The 16,689-nt window shown below is 51.6% G+C and overlaps 2 protein-coding genes across 3 annotated transcripts in view; one reads left to right on the top strand and one right to left on the bottom strand.

The window, feature by feature from the left end:
- Positions 1-8,208, top strand: part of CSF1R (colony stimulating factor 1 receptor) — a 35,022-nt gene extending 26,814 nt beyond the window's left edge. Inside the window, exons 11-21 of the mRNA XM_004453735.5 lie at positions 3-129; positions 246-350; positions 879-989; positions 1,652-1,814; positions 3,935-4,026; positions 4,132-4,229; positions 5,242-5,364; positions 5,445-5,556; positions 6,207-6,306; positions 7,022-7,130; positions 7,229-8,208. Of these exons, the coding sequence (XP_004453792.2) occupies positions 3-129; positions 246-350; positions 879-989; positions 1,652-1,814; positions 3,935-4,026; positions 4,132-4,229; positions 5,242-5,364; positions 5,445-5,556; positions 6,207-6,306; positions 7,022-7,130; positions 7,229-7,408 (1,320 nt within the window). The 3' untranslated portion in view covers positions 7,409-8,208. The remainder of the gene's footprint in view (positions 1-2; positions 130-245; positions 351-878; positions 990-1,651; positions 1,815-3,934; positions 4,027-4,131; positions 4,230-5,241; positions 5,365-5,444; positions 5,557-6,206; positions 6,307-7,021; positions 7,131-7,228) is intronic.
- Positions 8,209-8,358: 150 nt separating this feature from the next.
- HMGXB3 (HMG-box containing 3) overlaps positions 8,359-16,689 on the bottom strand; it is a 71,298-nt gene continuing 62,967 nt past the window's right edge. For both annotated transcript variants that reach the window (XM_004453736.4, XM_004453737.5), the window contains 5 exons: positions 16,207-16,426; positions 14,299-14,432; positions 13,282-13,398; positions 10,842-11,051; positions 8,359-9,751 (listed from right to left, as the gene is read on the bottom strand). In XM_004453736.4, coding sequence (XP_004453793.2) covers positions 9,284-9,751; positions 10,842-11,051; positions 13,282-13,398; positions 14,299-14,432; positions 16,207-16,426 — 1,149 coding nt within the window. In that variant the 3' untranslated portion in view covers positions 8,359-9,283. The remainder of the gene's footprint in view (positions 9,752-10,841; positions 11,052-13,281; positions 13,399-14,298; positions 14,433-16,206; positions 16,427-16,689) is intronic.

Genomic DNA, 16,689 nt, shown 5'->3' with positions numbered 1-16,689 from the left:
AGAAGCCCAAGTACCGGGTGCGCTGGAAGATCATCGAGAGCTACGAGGGCAACAGCTACACCTTCATCAACCCCACACAGCTGCCCTACAATGAGAAATGGGAGTTTCCCCGAAACAACCTGCAGTTTGGTGAGATGGGATCTCAGCACCTTGCACGCCCTTCTTCCTGCCACGGGGCTAGCAGGGGCTCAGGGAGCCTGTGGGCCCCTAGAAAGAGGGCCCTAAGAAACCTGTATGTGTGGCAGGTAAGACCCTGGGAGCCGGTGCCTTTGGGAAGGTGGTGGAGGCCACGGCCTTTGGTCTGGGCCAGGAAGATGCTGTCCTGAAGGTGGCCGTGAAGATGCTGAAATGTGAGCAAGGGGGTGGGCTTGGGAGGTCGGGGAGGGTGGGAGGTGGTGTGTGTTAGAGGAGAGCCGGCCCTGTTGTCACAGGAAACACCACCCACATTTTCAGCTGTCTGGAGCTTGGGGCAGAGCCTGGGGCTCGGGCTGAGGACTCTTGCTTCTCTTGTGAGCTCCAGGCTCCCTCTGACTCCTGGCTCTAAGGAGGTCTAGGTCAGCATTTGGATGCAGAGGAGCTTCTGACTGAGCTCAAGGGAGCCTGGTTGCACTCAGGACACCCAGCCATGGCCTGGCCACAGTTGGGCTTCCTGCCACTCTGAGACCGACTCAGTGACCAGCGTTTCTCCTCTCTCCCCTGCTCCCTACCTCCCACCGGTGTGTCTGCCTTCCTTCTTCTCCCCGTTTTGACCTCTGAATCCACGGGCCCTCTGGGCACCCCTGCCTCCCCGCTGGGTTTCTGCATGTTGGTCCGGTCGCCTGCGGGTTCTCTGTGTCTCTCCCTCTCCCTTCTGTGGGATCTGTGGCCCCACCTCCCAGCCACGGCGCATGCTGACGAGAAGGAGGCCCTTATGTCTGAACTGAAGATCATGAGTCATCTGGGCCAGCATGAGAACATAGTCAACCTCCTGGGAGCCTGCACCCACGGAGGTGAGGGCACTGGCAGGGATGGGGGCCCAGGGCCACCTCAGTCCTCTTCCCCTTCCCATCTCCTCCAAGTGCCAGTAGATGCCCTGTCTCAGCATCCCTTCAACTCCTAGGCTAGCCTCTCAGAGAATCCAAAGCTACCTGCAGATGGCCCAGACAGCCTGTGGAGTGCTAAACAGTGGTCTGCAGGTGTCCAGGAGCATTAGAATCACCTGGTGAGGGAGATAAACATGCAGGTTCCTGGGCCCTGCCCACAGGGAGTCTGACTCTTGTGGGTCTGGAGTGAAGGTCCCACCCAAAGGTGCTTGGATAAACACTCATCCCAGGGTCCACAGTGGTGCCCCAGCCATGGTTGGGACTCCAAGCCTGGCCCCATCCTCTTTACCTTGAGGAGCAGGAGCTTTTCTTTCATTTGCCCAATATTGAGCCACCAAGGATTTACCCTCAAGAAGGAATTCCTTGGCTAGAAAAATGTTCCAAGTTCCCCTACTTTAGACAGATGGGGTCCCTGAGGCACCGAGAGCAGAGAAACCTGCTCAGAGTCAGGATTAGAACTCAGATTCCTTAATCCAGGGCACCTCACTGCCCTAGCCCTGGGTTCCCACTGACATGGGGGAGTAGAGTTTAAGGGCTTTCCTACCTGCCCCCACTCTTGGCCACTCTAGGCCCTGTCCTGGTTATTACGGAGTACTGTTGCCATGGTGACCTGCTCAACTTCCTGCGTCGCAAGGCTGAGGCCATACTGGGACCCAGCCTGAGTCCTGACCAAGACACCAATGGGGGCACTGGCTACAAGAATATCCACCTGGAGAAGAAATACATTCGCAGGTAGCGCCCTGGCAAAGGGCAGGGTGGGGGCCAGGATGGGCAGTGGGGCACTGGGGGCTGTCCCCAAAGCCAGCTTGGGGTTGGGTGGCTGGACGGCCCTCACGTTGTCATCTGCACTCCGGGAGTAGCCACCCCAGGTTATAAACCCAACTCAATTTTTCTTACTATTTATTCCCAGCATATTTCAATTATTTGAGTACCTACTCATGTGGTAGGAGTATGGAAGGAAAAAGATGGGTCGCTCATAGTCCAGGGGAGACAGGCATTAATCAAACCATCGCCTTAATGTATGTAAAAGATCAGCCAGATCTGTGCCTGGGGCTCTAGCAAGAGAACTGCAGATCTTAGGGACAATCACCCCATTTCTCACACAGAACATGCTCCGGGGGCTGCAGGGCACCCATTCTGTTGGGGATTAGCCAACAGCAGTGCCCTGCCCTCCTGCGCAGAAGTGAGGACAGAGTCTGGGAGCTTGTTGGGTGAGAGGGGGTGAAATGTCAGGATAAGCTGTGTGACTGTATCCAGGTCCGAAGCCCCTGGAGCTCAGGTTCACCAGGTGAGCCATCAGCGGATTGAACTAGATGGCCCCTCAGGGCCTTTTGGGCTCTCTTCTTCTGTAATGCCTCGATTCCTGGAAGCTACCCAGGGACAGATGGGCAGAGACACATGGGGAACCAGAGAGGGGAAGTGGTGAGTTCTGTGTCACTCCTGAGTCAGGGCAGAGGCAGAACCTGGGCTAGCATTCTGCTCTCTTGAGTCCTGGTCTGGGGCTCACCCACCTGAGCCACCTGCTGTCCTTGATGTCTCAGTTTTGGGGGTTGTGGGGATTCATAGGTTGCTGGGGCCTGGACAGAATCAGGATGGGAAGGCTATATGAGGGGCTTTTATCCTAGCCACTGTCAGCTGCCATGCCTGGGGAGGCAAAAGGGGAAGGAGGCCATTCCTTTCCATCCAGTGTCCTCAAAACGGGGGCCTGGCAGTGTCCACTTCCTCTTCTGATTCTGACACCCTCTGTGTGGGCAGCTCACATTGGGCCTCGGCAGGATGGAGCCTCAGGCCAGATCAAATTGATATGAGAACCAAAGTAAAGCATTGGCCTCCAACGGTGAATTTGCAGGTGGGGAAAGGATTCAAGGGTGGTAGGGGGGTCTCAAGGTCAAATGGCATATGAAACAATCCTGCCAGTGGATCCTAGGCTACATTAAAAGAAATATAGAAGAGAGGGGATGGTTTCGTCACAGTCAGACCATACATAAAACACTACGTTCTTGTTCTGGGAACAATACAACATGGATACTGTTGAGGTGTAGACCTCTGTAGCTGCGGAGACAGGAGGCTGAGAGGTTTAGAAAGCCTATCTGGTTGGAATGTCTTAGGAGTAGTGGCTATTTAACCTAGAGCAGTGTTTCTCAAAGTCCCCTGCTACTCAAAGTGTGAGAGCATAGGCGTCAGCTGGGGCATGTTAGAAATGTAGGCTCTCATGTCCACCCAGACCTGCTGAATCTGAATCTGCTTTTTATTATCTCCCAGGTGACCCAGGTGATATTAATTTAATTACGGCTTAAGACAGTACAATAGACCAGTGGGTCACAAATCAGGCTGCACATTGGAAGCACCTGGAGAGATTTAACCACACAAATGATTGGGTTTCACCCCTTGAGATTCTGAAGTAATTGGTCTGGTGGCAGGGCCCAGGAAGTAGTCAAAGCTCCCAGGTGTTTTAACCTGAAGCAGGGGTGAGAACCAGTGGTCTGGAGAAGTGAGGGCTCAAAGAAGGAGCCCTAGATTATGTTCAATCCCTGCTGGGCTGTTATGGGGAAGAGGGAGCCAACTTCTCCGTGGCCCTTGTGGGCAGAGCAGGGACCAGAAGAAGGAGAATCACCTAGGGACAGATTTGCTATGGGCACAGTGAGGAACTTTCTAACAGGCAGAGTTGCCCAAAGATAGAACTGGTTTCAAGCTCCCCATGACCAGGGATGGCCAAGCAGAGATCAAAGATAACTTGAACAGGATGTGGCAGAGGTGGTTCCTAGTCAGGTAGGGATATTCACATTGACCCAAAGTCCCTTCTCTGTGGAGTGGCTGGAGGTCAAGGCCTGAGTCGACCTTCTCCTATGTAGGGACAGTGGCTTCTCCAGCCAGGGAATGGACACCTACGTGGAGATGAGGCCCGTCTCCACTTCTTCTTCAAATGACTCTTTCTCTGAGCAAGGTAAGGAGGTGCAAGGGCCAGGGGAGAGGCAAGGGGCTGCTGAGGGATGGGGCCAGTGAGGGGCAGGGTGCGGCAGGGCTGCCCTGAAGCCTCTCTCCACCCTAGATCTGGACAAGGAGGACAGGAAGCCGCTGGAGCTTGGAGACCTGCTCCACTTCTCCAGCCAAGTGGCCCAGGGCATGGCCTTCCTTGCTTCCAAGAACGTGAGTTAAGAAGCGGGTCCCAGTGTGTGGTTCCCAGGTCCCTGTCGAAGGGAAGTTGAGCCCCTGCAAGGCTGGATGAGTGGGGGTGAGGGGAGGAGCCAGAGGGCAAGAGGGCAGGTGGGCAGCAGCCATGGGCCGTGGGAGTGAGTGGGCTAAAGGTGCACCTAGGGAGAGTCCCTATGGGAGAGGCGACACCTCCAGCCCGAATAGCTACTGTTTCCCCAGTGTGCAGAGGCAGGGAAAGCTACCCTTTCCAAGGACAAGCTTTATTGGCTCATGTTTGCTCAGCAGTGTGACCAACGTCTCCCCTCATGAAGCACATGGTCTTAGGGCCATAAACATCTTGACTCTGCTACTTACTTGCTGGGGAATGTCTAAGACTCAGTTTCTTTGTAGGAATGACAAAGGAACCTTCCTCACAGAGTTGTGACAGGGGATGACAATGATAAGTGCCCAGGGAATGGTGGGCACTTCATGTTTACCATCATCTCTAGAATTCAGATGTGAGAGTTATGGGTTTGATTGCTGGTTTTGCTGCTCCCTCTCCATGTGACTGAATTAATGTAACTTCTCTAAGTTAATTTAACTTCTAAGACAATTTAACTTCTTTAAGCCTTAGTTCTTACATCTGTAAAAATGGGGAAAAAAATAGAAATCCTGTGCAAAATAGGGTTACAATGAGGGCCAGTGCTTAGGGGTGGACACAGGGGATGGGCCTGAGAGGGGACACATTGCTTCTAGGGTCCTAGCTTTCAGCCAACTCCTGCTGCTCAGGGATAAAAGTAGCAGAAAGGTCACAGCAGCTTAGGGAGATAGTGATTCTTAAACATTAAATTGTCTCAAAGCCTGGGACCGGGTAGAGAGTTGGCATAGGAGTCTAGCGTAAAAAGCCCAAACTTTTGCCCACTCTCCTGAGAACCCCAACACTTTCTGGGGCCCTCCCTGCTCTGCCCACACCGTGGGTTCAGGTTGGGGAGGAGCCGAGACTGACCCTGCAGCACTTCCCCTTTAGTGCATCCACAGGGACGTGGCAGCCCGAAACGTGCTGTTGACCAGTGGGCGTGTGGCCAAGATTGGGGACTTTGGGCTGGCTAGGGACATCATGAATGACTCCAACTACATCGTCAAGGGCAACGTGAGTGCTAGAAGGGGGTGGACTAGGCAGGGGAGGGGGCAGTGGCCAGAGCGCAAGGTGACTGGAGACTTCTGTGCCAGGCCCGCCTTCCTGTGAAGTGGATGGCTCCGGAGAGCATCTTTGACTGCGTCTACACAGTTCAGAGTGACGTCTGGTCCTATGGCATCCTCCTCTGGGAGATCTTCTCACTCGGTAAGCTGCTGGGCTCAGGCCAGGCTCAGACTGAGGCTGACTCATCTTTGGTTGCCCACCATGTCGTGTACCTCACAGAGGATGCTAGTGAAGGTTGCCTATGGCAAGGACAGACCAGGGACTAGTGGGAGTGAAGGAATGGGCAAGGGCTGTGTTAAAACTGAGGGCTGCAGCTCCTGCATGGGCTGGGAGATCCTCCACCTCTGACATGTGTCACCTGTCACCTCTAGGCTATTCCCACATTTGTCTCTGCCTGTGCAGTTCTTGCCACTTAAAATGCCATTTCCCTTGTCTGAAACCTGATATTCTAGCTCCCATTTCCTTTGCATACACTCCTTTAACAACCTCATGAGGTGCCGGTATCTTATTGCCCCATTTTACTGATAAACAAGTGAAGTTTTGGTCTGACTCCGAAGCCTGTGCGAGACTTATTTGTAGAGTGTAATAAGGCCTAGGCAAAGGCTCTCAACTTCCTAAACCCTTGGCATATTCCTGGCACACAGTAAGCACTTGCTAAGACTGGCTGCCATTCTATTACTGTCACTGACCAGCTGGGACCCTTGCACCTGGGCTTCAGGGGGGTGTAGGTGCGGGGGCAGGTGGAGGTGAGCACCTGGGTGTGGCGTCTCACACGATCTCGGCCTTTGCAGGGCTGAACCCCTACCCTGGAATGTTGGTGAACAGCAAGTTTTATAAACTGGTGAAGGACGGATACCAAATGGCTCAACCTGTATTTGCACCAGAGAACATGTAAGTGAAGGGCTCCCAGGAGGGAGGAGGACTGCCCAGGATTGGTTGGAAGGGGATAGCTAGGGGTGCAGCCCTGGTATCCTCTGTTTAGAACGTTCATGACCAGGCTTCATCTCTCCAAAGACAAACTCTGAAAACAAGGCCCTTTTAACGAGTTCAGTGATGAGAGAGAAGATCCACTACGAGGACTCACTTTCCTCTGCCCTGGCCACTGGTTCACCCATTGCCTCTCTCCTCCAGCCATGTTCTCTACATAGCCACCCCCTCCACCCACTCAGATGCTCACTGCCAAGGGGGAATCGAAACAGGCAGCCACAGACCTGCTTCCCCACTCCTTCCAGCCAGCTAGTCTTCAATCCCTCGCACCACAGCCCACCAGCCACTCGTTCCCTCCAGCCAGCCCCTCAACCCTACCTCAATCCTACCTTAGCCTGCAGGAGTGCTCCTCCTTCATCCTATGAAGTTGGGCAAGATATTTGACATCTCTGAGCTTTCTTCCCTCACCTGTCAAAATGTGGTGATCAAAGTACCTTCCTCCAAGAGTTATTTTAAGGATTAAACGAGATAACGCATGCCAAGGACTTAGCACGGGTCTGTGCTCAGCTCACTTTTGACTAGGTTTGGTAGTCATACTTAGTCAAACCACGGTGGAGCAGGGGGGAGGAGTGAAGGGCATGCTCCCTGGAGAGCTACTCATGGGAGTCTCTACCTCCAGATATGGCATCATGCAGGCCTGCTGGGACCTGGAGCCTACTCACAGACCCACCTTCCAGCAGATCTGCTCCCTCCTTCAGGAGCACGGCAAAGTGGGCCAGAAAGAGCAGGTGAGTGGGGCAGGCTCAGGGCAGGTGGTTGGCTAATGCAGGCAGGATCCGGAGCAAGGAGTCAGGACCGACCACCTCCTGGCCTCTCCCACTCTCAGGACTATGCCAACTTGCCAAGCAGTAGCAGCAGCAGCAGCAGCAATAGCAGCAACAGCAGCAGCAGCAGCAGCAGCAGCAGCGAGCCAGAGGTGGAGAGCTCCAGTGAGCACCTGGCCTGCTGTGAGCAAGGGGATAGCTCCCAGCCCCTGCTGCAGCCCAACAACTACCAGTTCTGCTGAGGTGATGACAGAAGCACTGCCTCTCCTCTTTTCCCAGCTTCAACTCCTCCATGGATGGGGCAACATGGGGAGAACATAAACTCTGCCCTTAGTTATTTCAATCAACAACCTGGCCCAGTTCGAAACTCAGGAATGTGAGGGAGCCATGGAGTCAGAGGCCCCACTTCCAGAGCCTGGGCCATCACTGCCAGTCAGGGGCTGGGGGCCAAGGCCCCGCCCGTCCACTCTGTTCTCAATGCTGTTGGCCTCATGTTTGCTATGCCAACTGGTAGAACCTAGCTCACTCTCTTCACCTTGTTCCCACTTCCAGGAACCCCCTTCTTTAACCCCCCATCCCAATGGAAATATACTGACTTTGTGGCCATCAAGTCCTCAGAGGCTGCCCTAGTACTGAGAAAACAAGGCCCCTTGGGGCTAGACAGACTGGCAGGCCAGGTGGAGCGGCAGGAGTGGGACTGGTGCTCGGAGGCTGCACTCAGCTCAGGCCCCTTGGAACAGGGCAGCTCCTTCCTAAGAATCTAATGGTACCTCCTGGTCTCATGCAGGCTCCTCCTGCAGCCATCTTCAGTGTGACCCCGTCAGAGATCTGGTACTGTTATAATGAGCCAAAAGGCAGCTAAAAGTGAGGGGTGTTCTGCCTAATCCCCTGACATTCTAGGATGGAGGGCAGTTTTGGGGACCCTGGCGTGTGGCTGGCCACACCAAGCAAGAAGCATGTACTCCCCCAAGTTGACTCACCATAACTAACAAGTCACGCCGCGGGACGTCTCTGTCAACATTAAACTAACAGCATTAACGCAGCTGGCCTCTCTGGTTCTTTGTACCATGCAAGCACCTGCCAGTCCCCTGGGACCACCTTCCCTCCGTGTGTGGACAAGCTCAGCAGCTCTCACCTGCACTGTGCTCCTCACAGCAACCATGGAAGTGAAACATGCTTCACCAAAACCAGATAATTTAATAAACTTTATTCTTGTCAGGGAAGAGGGAGGGGAAAAAAGCCACCTACTCCACTCCTCTTAATAAATTAAATAACACACTGCCAATTCCTGTGCCCTAAACAAACTCTGGGCACTTGAGCCAGTCCTGCTGTTTTCTTAGGGCCCAGTCTGCTTCCCCTTCACAGAAGGGAGTTTTTCCTACCGCTGCCAGGTTATGCCATGACCATGGGCCACATCTGCTGTGGGAAGGATCCCACGGCCGAGAGCAGTTGTAGGGTGCAGCAGCAGTAGCCAGGGAAGGAGGAAGGGGGTCTTCTTTCTCAAAGCTGGGGGCAGAGACAACAGTCCTGGAAGGGAGCTGTAGCTGTTTTTCCCACCTCAGCTTCACCCAGATTTGGAGGCAGCAAGACTAGGCTCTGGCAAGAAAGCATCCCTCCTCCGAGGAGAATCAAATACCCAGAGACCCTGGAGCCAGTGAGGCTCCCAAGGTCCTAAGTCAAAGGCTAAGGATCTCAAGGGGCTGCAGAGGCTGGAAAAGGGGTTCCTCAGTGGTGGGAAGAGATGCCTTAGCCTTCCCACCGCGTCCCAGGATTTTTGCCTTTGCCCACCCTGGGCCCTCCACCCTGGCCCACAAGCCCCAGGGAGCCACCAGCTACCAGCCTTTTCCTCTACCTCCCAACTATGGCCCCAAGTGCTCTCTCAGGGTCAGAAAGCGATTTCCTGGTGACCCTCTTGACTACCGAAAAGTGGGGTGACTGAGGACCAAGGACTTTGGGCCCCACCATGCTCAGGAAATGGAAGCTCTTTGGTCAGTCCCAGCAGTCAGAGGCCCTCCCCACAGGCAAACACTCCCACTGGACCCCTGGATAGCTCTGCCTTGGGCAAGGCCCTTACTATGGCTTCAGAGAGGTGGTGAATCCCTGTTCAACAGCCTGGCTTATTCTGCTGCTGTGGCCACCTCCTCTTCCTCACCCTCCTCCTCTGTCTCCGTCTTGATCTGAGCAACCCCAAGGCGGTACAGGGTGTCACGAATGACCACCTCGCCAGGCTGGCAGCTCTGTACAATGTCATGGATCTGCCGGTTGACGATCTCACGGCTGGTGAGGAAGTCTATGAGGCGGTTATAGAGGTAATAGTGGGTGGCATTGTCAAAGGCGATGGGCCGCTGACGGATAGTGTTGGGTTTGCTGTCTGCGATGGAAGCCAGGATGGTTGTGTAGGGTGCCAGCTCAGGGCACAGGGCCAGAGAGTGGTGCCCAGCGCTGGGGTCACCAGGACTGAGCTGCATGCCTGTGTGGACGATGCGCCGTGTGGCAGTCTTGGTGACCGGGTGCTGGACAGAGTGCTCGGCCTCTGTCATGTCCACGGTATAATGCTGGTCCAAGAGCTCCGGACAGGACACATTCTACGAGAGATGTTAGAAACCACTTTCACATGAGGGAATGACTAAGGTGTGTGTGTGCTGGGTGGAAGCTAAGGGGCCAGACGGCCCTGGTTGGAACCCTAGCTTCTCCACATACTATGTCTCCCGAGGCAAGTTCCCTCCCCTGCTCCTCTTTGTGCCACCATTTCCTCATGTGAGAACAGAAAGCGGTTACCTCCCAGGTCAGGTGTTGGACTATCTGAGCTGCTATTATTATTGCAAATAATCAATTCAGACTAGGGCTCTAGAGGCGCAGGGAGGAACAGTTCTGACTGAGGACTTTCTGGAGTACCCAGCACAAGCTCACAGAACCCGCGAGTCCCAGAAAATAAGGAAAAGGTGAGTGATAACAATGATGCAGTGATGTTCCCTCCAAGGCAAATCCAGGGAGGCCTAAACCTTCCACAGTGCATCCCAGCAGGGTCACCCATCTCACTCCTGCTCTTCTTCCTTCTAACAGTCTCAATGTCTCTTTTCACAAAGGGAATGGCTGGTCTTGGGGGCCCAGTGCCTCTCTGGTAAGATTATCTGCTAAAATATATCAAGATGACACAAAGACAAGGGTCTGCCACAGACCTGTCGTGTGATCCTGGCCAAGTCCATCTCCCTCTGGGCCTTAGTCTCCCCTTTTAATAAAAGGAGAGGGTAGGGTAAGGCTGAGTGTTTTCTAAACCAATGTGCCTCTAGTTCACAACAGACATGCCATGTAGTCATTCATGGTCAAAGTCACTAAAGACCCAGGAGTTCCACAGTGCACCCCAGGGCTGACCAGGGCCTTTAATGTGTCAGTGTGCCTCTCAAAGGCAGCAATTTTCTAGGCTTATCTGGAAGGCAACCCCTTTGTACCCCAAGACCTCTGTGTTCAGGATACCATGAGTACACTAAACGACAAGCTGTGCCCTAACACAGGTTGGCCAGTAAATATTTGTGAAGTAAATGCTGGTTCCATCAAGACAAACTGAAAAAAAAAAAAGGATTCTGGAGATGGTTCCCTGAAGACCTTCCTGAAGCACCAGAGGGGTGAGATGTTCAGCCTGAGAGATTTCTTCCAGTTTCTCAGGGGCTAACTCACCATAGGCGGCTCCATGGGGCTAGAGAAACAGCCCTGGTTCCTCCCCCACATTTGGCTGGTCAGCTCTGGATGGCAGAGGTCAGCACACAGGGCCACTGGTGTGGCCATATCTACCACATAGACAGGCGGCCAGTGTCGGGAAGAGGCAAGCAGATCCACGTGGTCACGGGCACTCTCACCCCGCACAAGGTACTTGGAGCCGCAGACCACCTGGGGGTGGGAAGAAAGGCACAGCACAGTGTTGGGAAGCCCATGTTCCGACACAGCCTGAGCACAGTTCTCACCTGCTCCTTCTCAGGAAGTAGAGCAAACACTGCATGACTGCATGACTGAAGCCACAGCCATCCAGTCAGAGCCGATGACATTCTGCTCCCCTCCTACTTCTGCCCCTAAATGAAGTCACCAGCTCATCCTTGCCCTTCTGAGACAGGAATCAGAAATGCTCCAGTCCTTAACTGAGACAGGCACTTCAAAGGACATCTCTTCAAATTCCACCCTGTCCACAACACCCTACCAAAGCATCATCTAGGCCAATGGTTCCAATCCTGGCTGCACTGCACTGTTTCCTAAGAGCTGGTTAAGAAACATAATACTGGGGAGGCCGGGGGCAGGGGGGAGTGAAAGAAGAAAGGTAGATTGCTGGGACGTAACCCAAACCTAAGGAACTCTAGTTTCTGGGGTAGGGTTTAGGCATCTTTATTGTTAGCAAGCTCCCCACCAGACCTGGTGTGCTGCCCAGACAGGAGCCTCGCAGGTAGTCTAGTGAACGCCTCCACTGGTGGGGCCACTCAAAAGCACCATCCCATTGCTGGACAGCTCTCGCACACTGGAGAACTCTGCCTTGGCCACAGTCTCCCTACCTTGACGCCCACTAGTTCTCCCTGTTGACTGAAGGACACCACTCCCCTATCACAGCCTGGAGATCTACAGCTCATGTGTTCCTGTGAGTCTTCAACTCCTACCCCTGAGATGTCCACTATCACATGAACACAATTCTCAAGTAGGCTTTGACCTGCCCAGGTGCAGGCAGCATCTCCCTCAGACACAGGCTTTTGTAAAAGTACTGGTTCAGGGGGTTTTCTTTCCCTAGTATCTTCCTGGCCCTACTCTGTCACAGTACAAAATCTGTCCCCTAGCTAACCTGGTATCTGACCTGTCACACCCTTCTACAGGCATTCATACCTTAATCAAACAATGTCCTCACCTCCATTTCCCAATTCAAAATCATCCAATGGCTCTCTCATCACTTAGAATAAAACCCAAATTGTTACTCTGGTCTATTAGGTTCTACACGATCTGGCCTCTGCTGATACCTCCGACCGACCTCTTGGCTCACTGCTTTCCCACCACTCAGGGCCTTAGTGGCCACTCTTCCCTCTGCCTGGAACATTCCTCCCCTGGCTCATCAGTAGGGACCCTCCCCAACCCTGAGGTCTCAGCTTTCTCTGGCTTCCCCATAGAGAGCAGGTTCCTTTCTGTTACTATCTCAGGCCCTTGTAAAGTTCTTCTGAGCTACTTCTGAGCTACCACAGGTTATGGTAACTTTATTTCCCCACTAAAATACAAGGTCCTCTAGGATAGGAATGACATTTCTGTTGCTCACTCCTGCACCTTCAACAGCTGGCACAATGCCTGGCACCCGGTAGGGTGCCTGACAAATGACCCAGCTCCCTTCCTAGCCCACCCAGGCCCTTCCTCAAAGGATAAGCTGGATCAATCACACTCTCTGTACAGACAGGTTTGACCTGGGAAATCCTGAGAACTTTGAGAGCAGTTAACAGCAAGGCCTGCTAGAACAGTTAGTAGCAAAGGATACTGTAAGTCTGAGCCTGGCAACAAGGAGTCAATTCACAAGCCCAAGCAATATAAGGAGAGAAAAAGAATATGGACCCTAACATGCTAAGAGAAAGGTCCCCAGTGCAGCCTTACCTCCTGGCATTCCTACACCCACAAATAGTCCTCAGGTACTCTTAAAAACAAACAAGATGAGACAAGACCCTCTCTTTTCTTGTGATAACCTCATGTGTATATACTCCAGTGGTTTTCAACCAGGGGTTAAGTTTGATCCCCAGGTGTTATACTTGGCAAAATCTGGGGACATTTGTGGTTGTCACAACTGGAGGTAGGGGATGCAAAAGGGAGAGGGGAGAGTTACAGGCATCTAATAGACAAGAGGCCAAGGTTGCCGACAAATATGCTATTCTCTAATACATAGAACAGTCCCCCACAACAAGAGCTTTCTTGCTCCAAATGTGCTCAGGCAGAGAAACCCTGGTCTACTTCTTGAAATCACACGTCAACCCCACTTCCCTCATTTCATGTCACTTCATCCATTCCTACTGTTTATATCACAATCAGTCTGCTTTCCCTGCTTTTCCCTGTAACAGGTAACCCTGACATTAACAAATTCACCCCAAGTTCTTCACTGTTACCCTCTTACCTGATGGGGGCACACTTTGTAGATTTTACCCCCTGTGAGATGAGGTGGGGGCTGTCTAGCCCTGGCTCCATTCTGTACAGATTCATAGAGTGCCAGCAAGGAAAAGCAAAGCTGGTCCTGGAGCAGAAGAACAAGATAAAAAGCACAGGAGTGAATACTAAAGGATCAGGCCTGACACTCAGCATCAACTGTTCACTTAAATACCTAAAGCAAAAACAATAAACTGGATCCTCTTATTTTTTAATGTAACATTTTGTGTGATCTATGTATCTTTAAAAAAAAAAAAAAGAATAATTAAAATAATAGTAATAATAATAAACTGTTAGGGCCAGAGCAGGTCTTGGAGCCCCATCAGCCCAACCTCCTCTAGGTCCAAATGGGGACCATGAGGCCCCAGAAGGATCAGGTTACAGACAAGGCTGGCCTGGTGCTCGAGGCGCCAGGCTCTGATGTCTGGTTCTTCTTACATTTTATAGTACAGTGCAAGAAAGCCTCAATTAGGGGTTAACAGTGATTTTGGACTTGAAGGAAGCACATAATTTTCAGCAACAGAAGCATGAAGGAAAGTAAGCAATGTATGAATAAAACATACATATGCTCTATGTACGTAAGAGCACCCATTTTCTATCAACTCGATAGAACACTCTATCAACTTGGAATCTTCATAATTAGATATCGTATAAAGTATGTTCCTCACAACAACCTCACGAGGTCAGTATTTGTGGTTATTTCCATTTTATAAATGAGGAGAATGAGGCTCAGAAAGGTAACAGAGCTTATCCAAAATCACAAACAGTACTGGAAAAGGCAGGATCTCTGACCCTGGAGTCTAGGTTTCACTACCTTCAATAAGAGAAACCGATGGAGGGAAAGACCCTGCATGCTTGTCACTGTCTGGCTATCCTCCCTGACTGTCAGCACCCTTGGTCCAGCACAGATGCCCACTCACAGATGTTCATATCCTTGCCCAGAGAAATGGACCAACCAGCCTGTCCCCAAAGTCCCCCCGGCACTCACCTTGGAGTCTTCTGTTCCAAAGGGAATGCCACATTGGTCCAGCAGGTGCCGCAGCTGCTCCTCACTGTAGGAGCCAATCTGCTCGAGCTTGCAGGTACCCTCCTGGAGCAGCCTCACCAAGGCACTGCCATTGCCTGCAAAAGATGATGGTGAAAATGGGAGTTAAAAGAGGTTGTGGGTGGTCTCTCCTGCTTGAGGATGAGAACAAGGTGCAAGGCCTCCGGAATAGCAAGCAGTGGAAGCAAGCTCTGCACTGATCACTTCTGTGGGTGCTGGGAGAGGTGGGACTCAAGGCAAATCATGACATCAACAGGAATTGGAAGTCTCTCAGAACTGGCTTTCTGTCCTGGAACATTTAGGTGAGACAGCCAGCAGATATCCTTGGCAAAGAGCTCCCACGTGGGTCAGCTTACAACCCAACATCTTCTAAGGTTTTCCAGAATCAAGATATTGATGCTTAACCACAAATGCAAGAACAGGAGTAGCAGCAGTTCTCATCCGCATAATGCTTTCTATACTGTACACTAAGTTCCTGAACATGTCTAAGAAAGAGAACTAGCTAAGGGTTTTAAAGCAATTCCTGGGCCTTGAAGTAGCACATGGGGCAGGGCTTCAGTATCCAATGTTGGGAAACACTGAGAACCACTGTTTTTCAAACTGTAGATCGCAACATACTAAGAATTTATGAAATCAATTTATAGTTGATCTTAAACAGCATTTCTAAAATGAAATTAAACAGAAAAATTAAGTATGTTACACCTGGTAAGGGAAAGTACTATTTGTGGAAGTTTTGTTTTAATTACAGATATACGCCCATGCGTGTCATTCCAGGTGATGATTCAAAACTTATTTCTTATTGAGTTGCAGATAAAAAAGAAATTAGAAGACCATCACTGTAACTATTAGCTCAATCTTCACAACAACCTAGGAGGTGGGTAACATTATCTTGCCCTCTTTGTGGAAGCAACAGAGGTTCAGGGATCAAACCTATGATGTCAAAAACCTTTGCTCTCAAGAGCTGGTCCAGGGCTTCTCAATTTGTAACAGACCACCTGTAGAAACCACCTGAAACTCCTGTTTAGAAGGCAGATGCCTTGGCCTACCCCTGCATTTAACTGAGAATCTCTGGGGCTAGGACACCAGCATCAACAATTTTTGCAGGATTTCCAACACTCAGTAGTACTTCAGAGGGCTGACAGGGAGTGCTGTGTGCCCATCCCTTATGGCTGGCAGTTCCTTTAAACTTTTTTTTTAAAGATTTTATTTATTTCTCCCCTCCTCCCCATTCGCCCCGTTGTCTGCTCTCTGTGTCCATTTGCTGTGTGTTCTTCTGTGTCAGCTTATATTCTCATTAGGCGGCTCCGGGAACCTACCCTGGGACCTTCCAGAGTGGGAGAGAGGCAATTATTCTCTTGTGCCACCTCAAATCCCTGCTCTGCTACGTCTTCCTATTTTCTCTCCTCTGTGTCTGTTGTTGCATCATCTTGCTGCACCAGCTCTCAGTGTCAGCTGGTACTCCTGCATGGGGCAGCTTTTCTGCGCTGGGCGGCATTCCCACACAGGGCGGCACTCCTGCGTAGGCGACATTCCCATGTGGGCTGGCACTCTGCGTGGGCTAGCCCACCATAAGGGCCAGCTTGCTCTCACCAGAAGGCCCCAGATATAGAACCCTGGACCACCTATATGGTAGATGGAAGCCCAATTTGTTGAGCTACATCTGACTTTTATGACTTTAACCTCTGGGGAATTTTGTCACAGACTCATGATCATTTCAGAAGGAACCTTCTAGGTAAGCCTACCCTCTTTCCACATTAACTCTGTAATGTATAGGCTGTCTTGCCATGGATATTTTCCCAGACTCTTGAACGGCGCCTTCCCTGACCCCAGCAAGCTACCAGGTGGCCTTACCAGGTACTGGCTGCACATCCAGGTTTTTGTCTTTCTCAGTGTTGACGACCACAGCTCCTCTCATGAGTGGTGGGAAGAAGGGAGCAATAACAGAGGCATCAAACTTTGTGATAGGGATGCTGGCAGGGAACGCCACTTGCTCAATCACCTCTGTCTCCATCGTGGCCCAGAAGTCCTCCACGTTTACCTCACTAGAGCCCAAGAACTCAGGCCAGGTGAACTAAAAGGTTAGGACAAAAAAGGTCAAACTGGAGGAGAAACAGAACATTCATACCTCTTTGCCCCTTCTTTATACACCCAGGGAAAGCAAGAGTTAGCAAAGGGAAGGAATAAACAGCTGTGCACTGGAGTATCCAAAATCTGACAACAGTACTCCCAACTGCCTTTTGGCTGCATTTTTCTCTCCCTTACTACAGTAACCGTAGGTCTGAATAGTCCCTAAGCTCTCTTCTGTTTAGATTTTTATTCATGTCATTTTTCCTG

This window comes from Dasypus novemcinctus, chromosome 2, assembly GCF_030445035.2.
Source record: "Dasypus novemcinctus isolate mDasNov1 chromosome 2, mDasNov1.1.hap2, whole genome shotgun sequence".
NCBI classification, from domain to species: domain Eukaryota; kingdom Metazoa; phylum Chordata; class Mammalia; order Cingulata; family Dasypodidae; genus Dasypus; species Dasypus novemcinctus.
The sequence above is the reverse complement of the archived record's forward strand: the minus strand, read 5'-3'. Positions and strand labels throughout refer to the sequence as shown.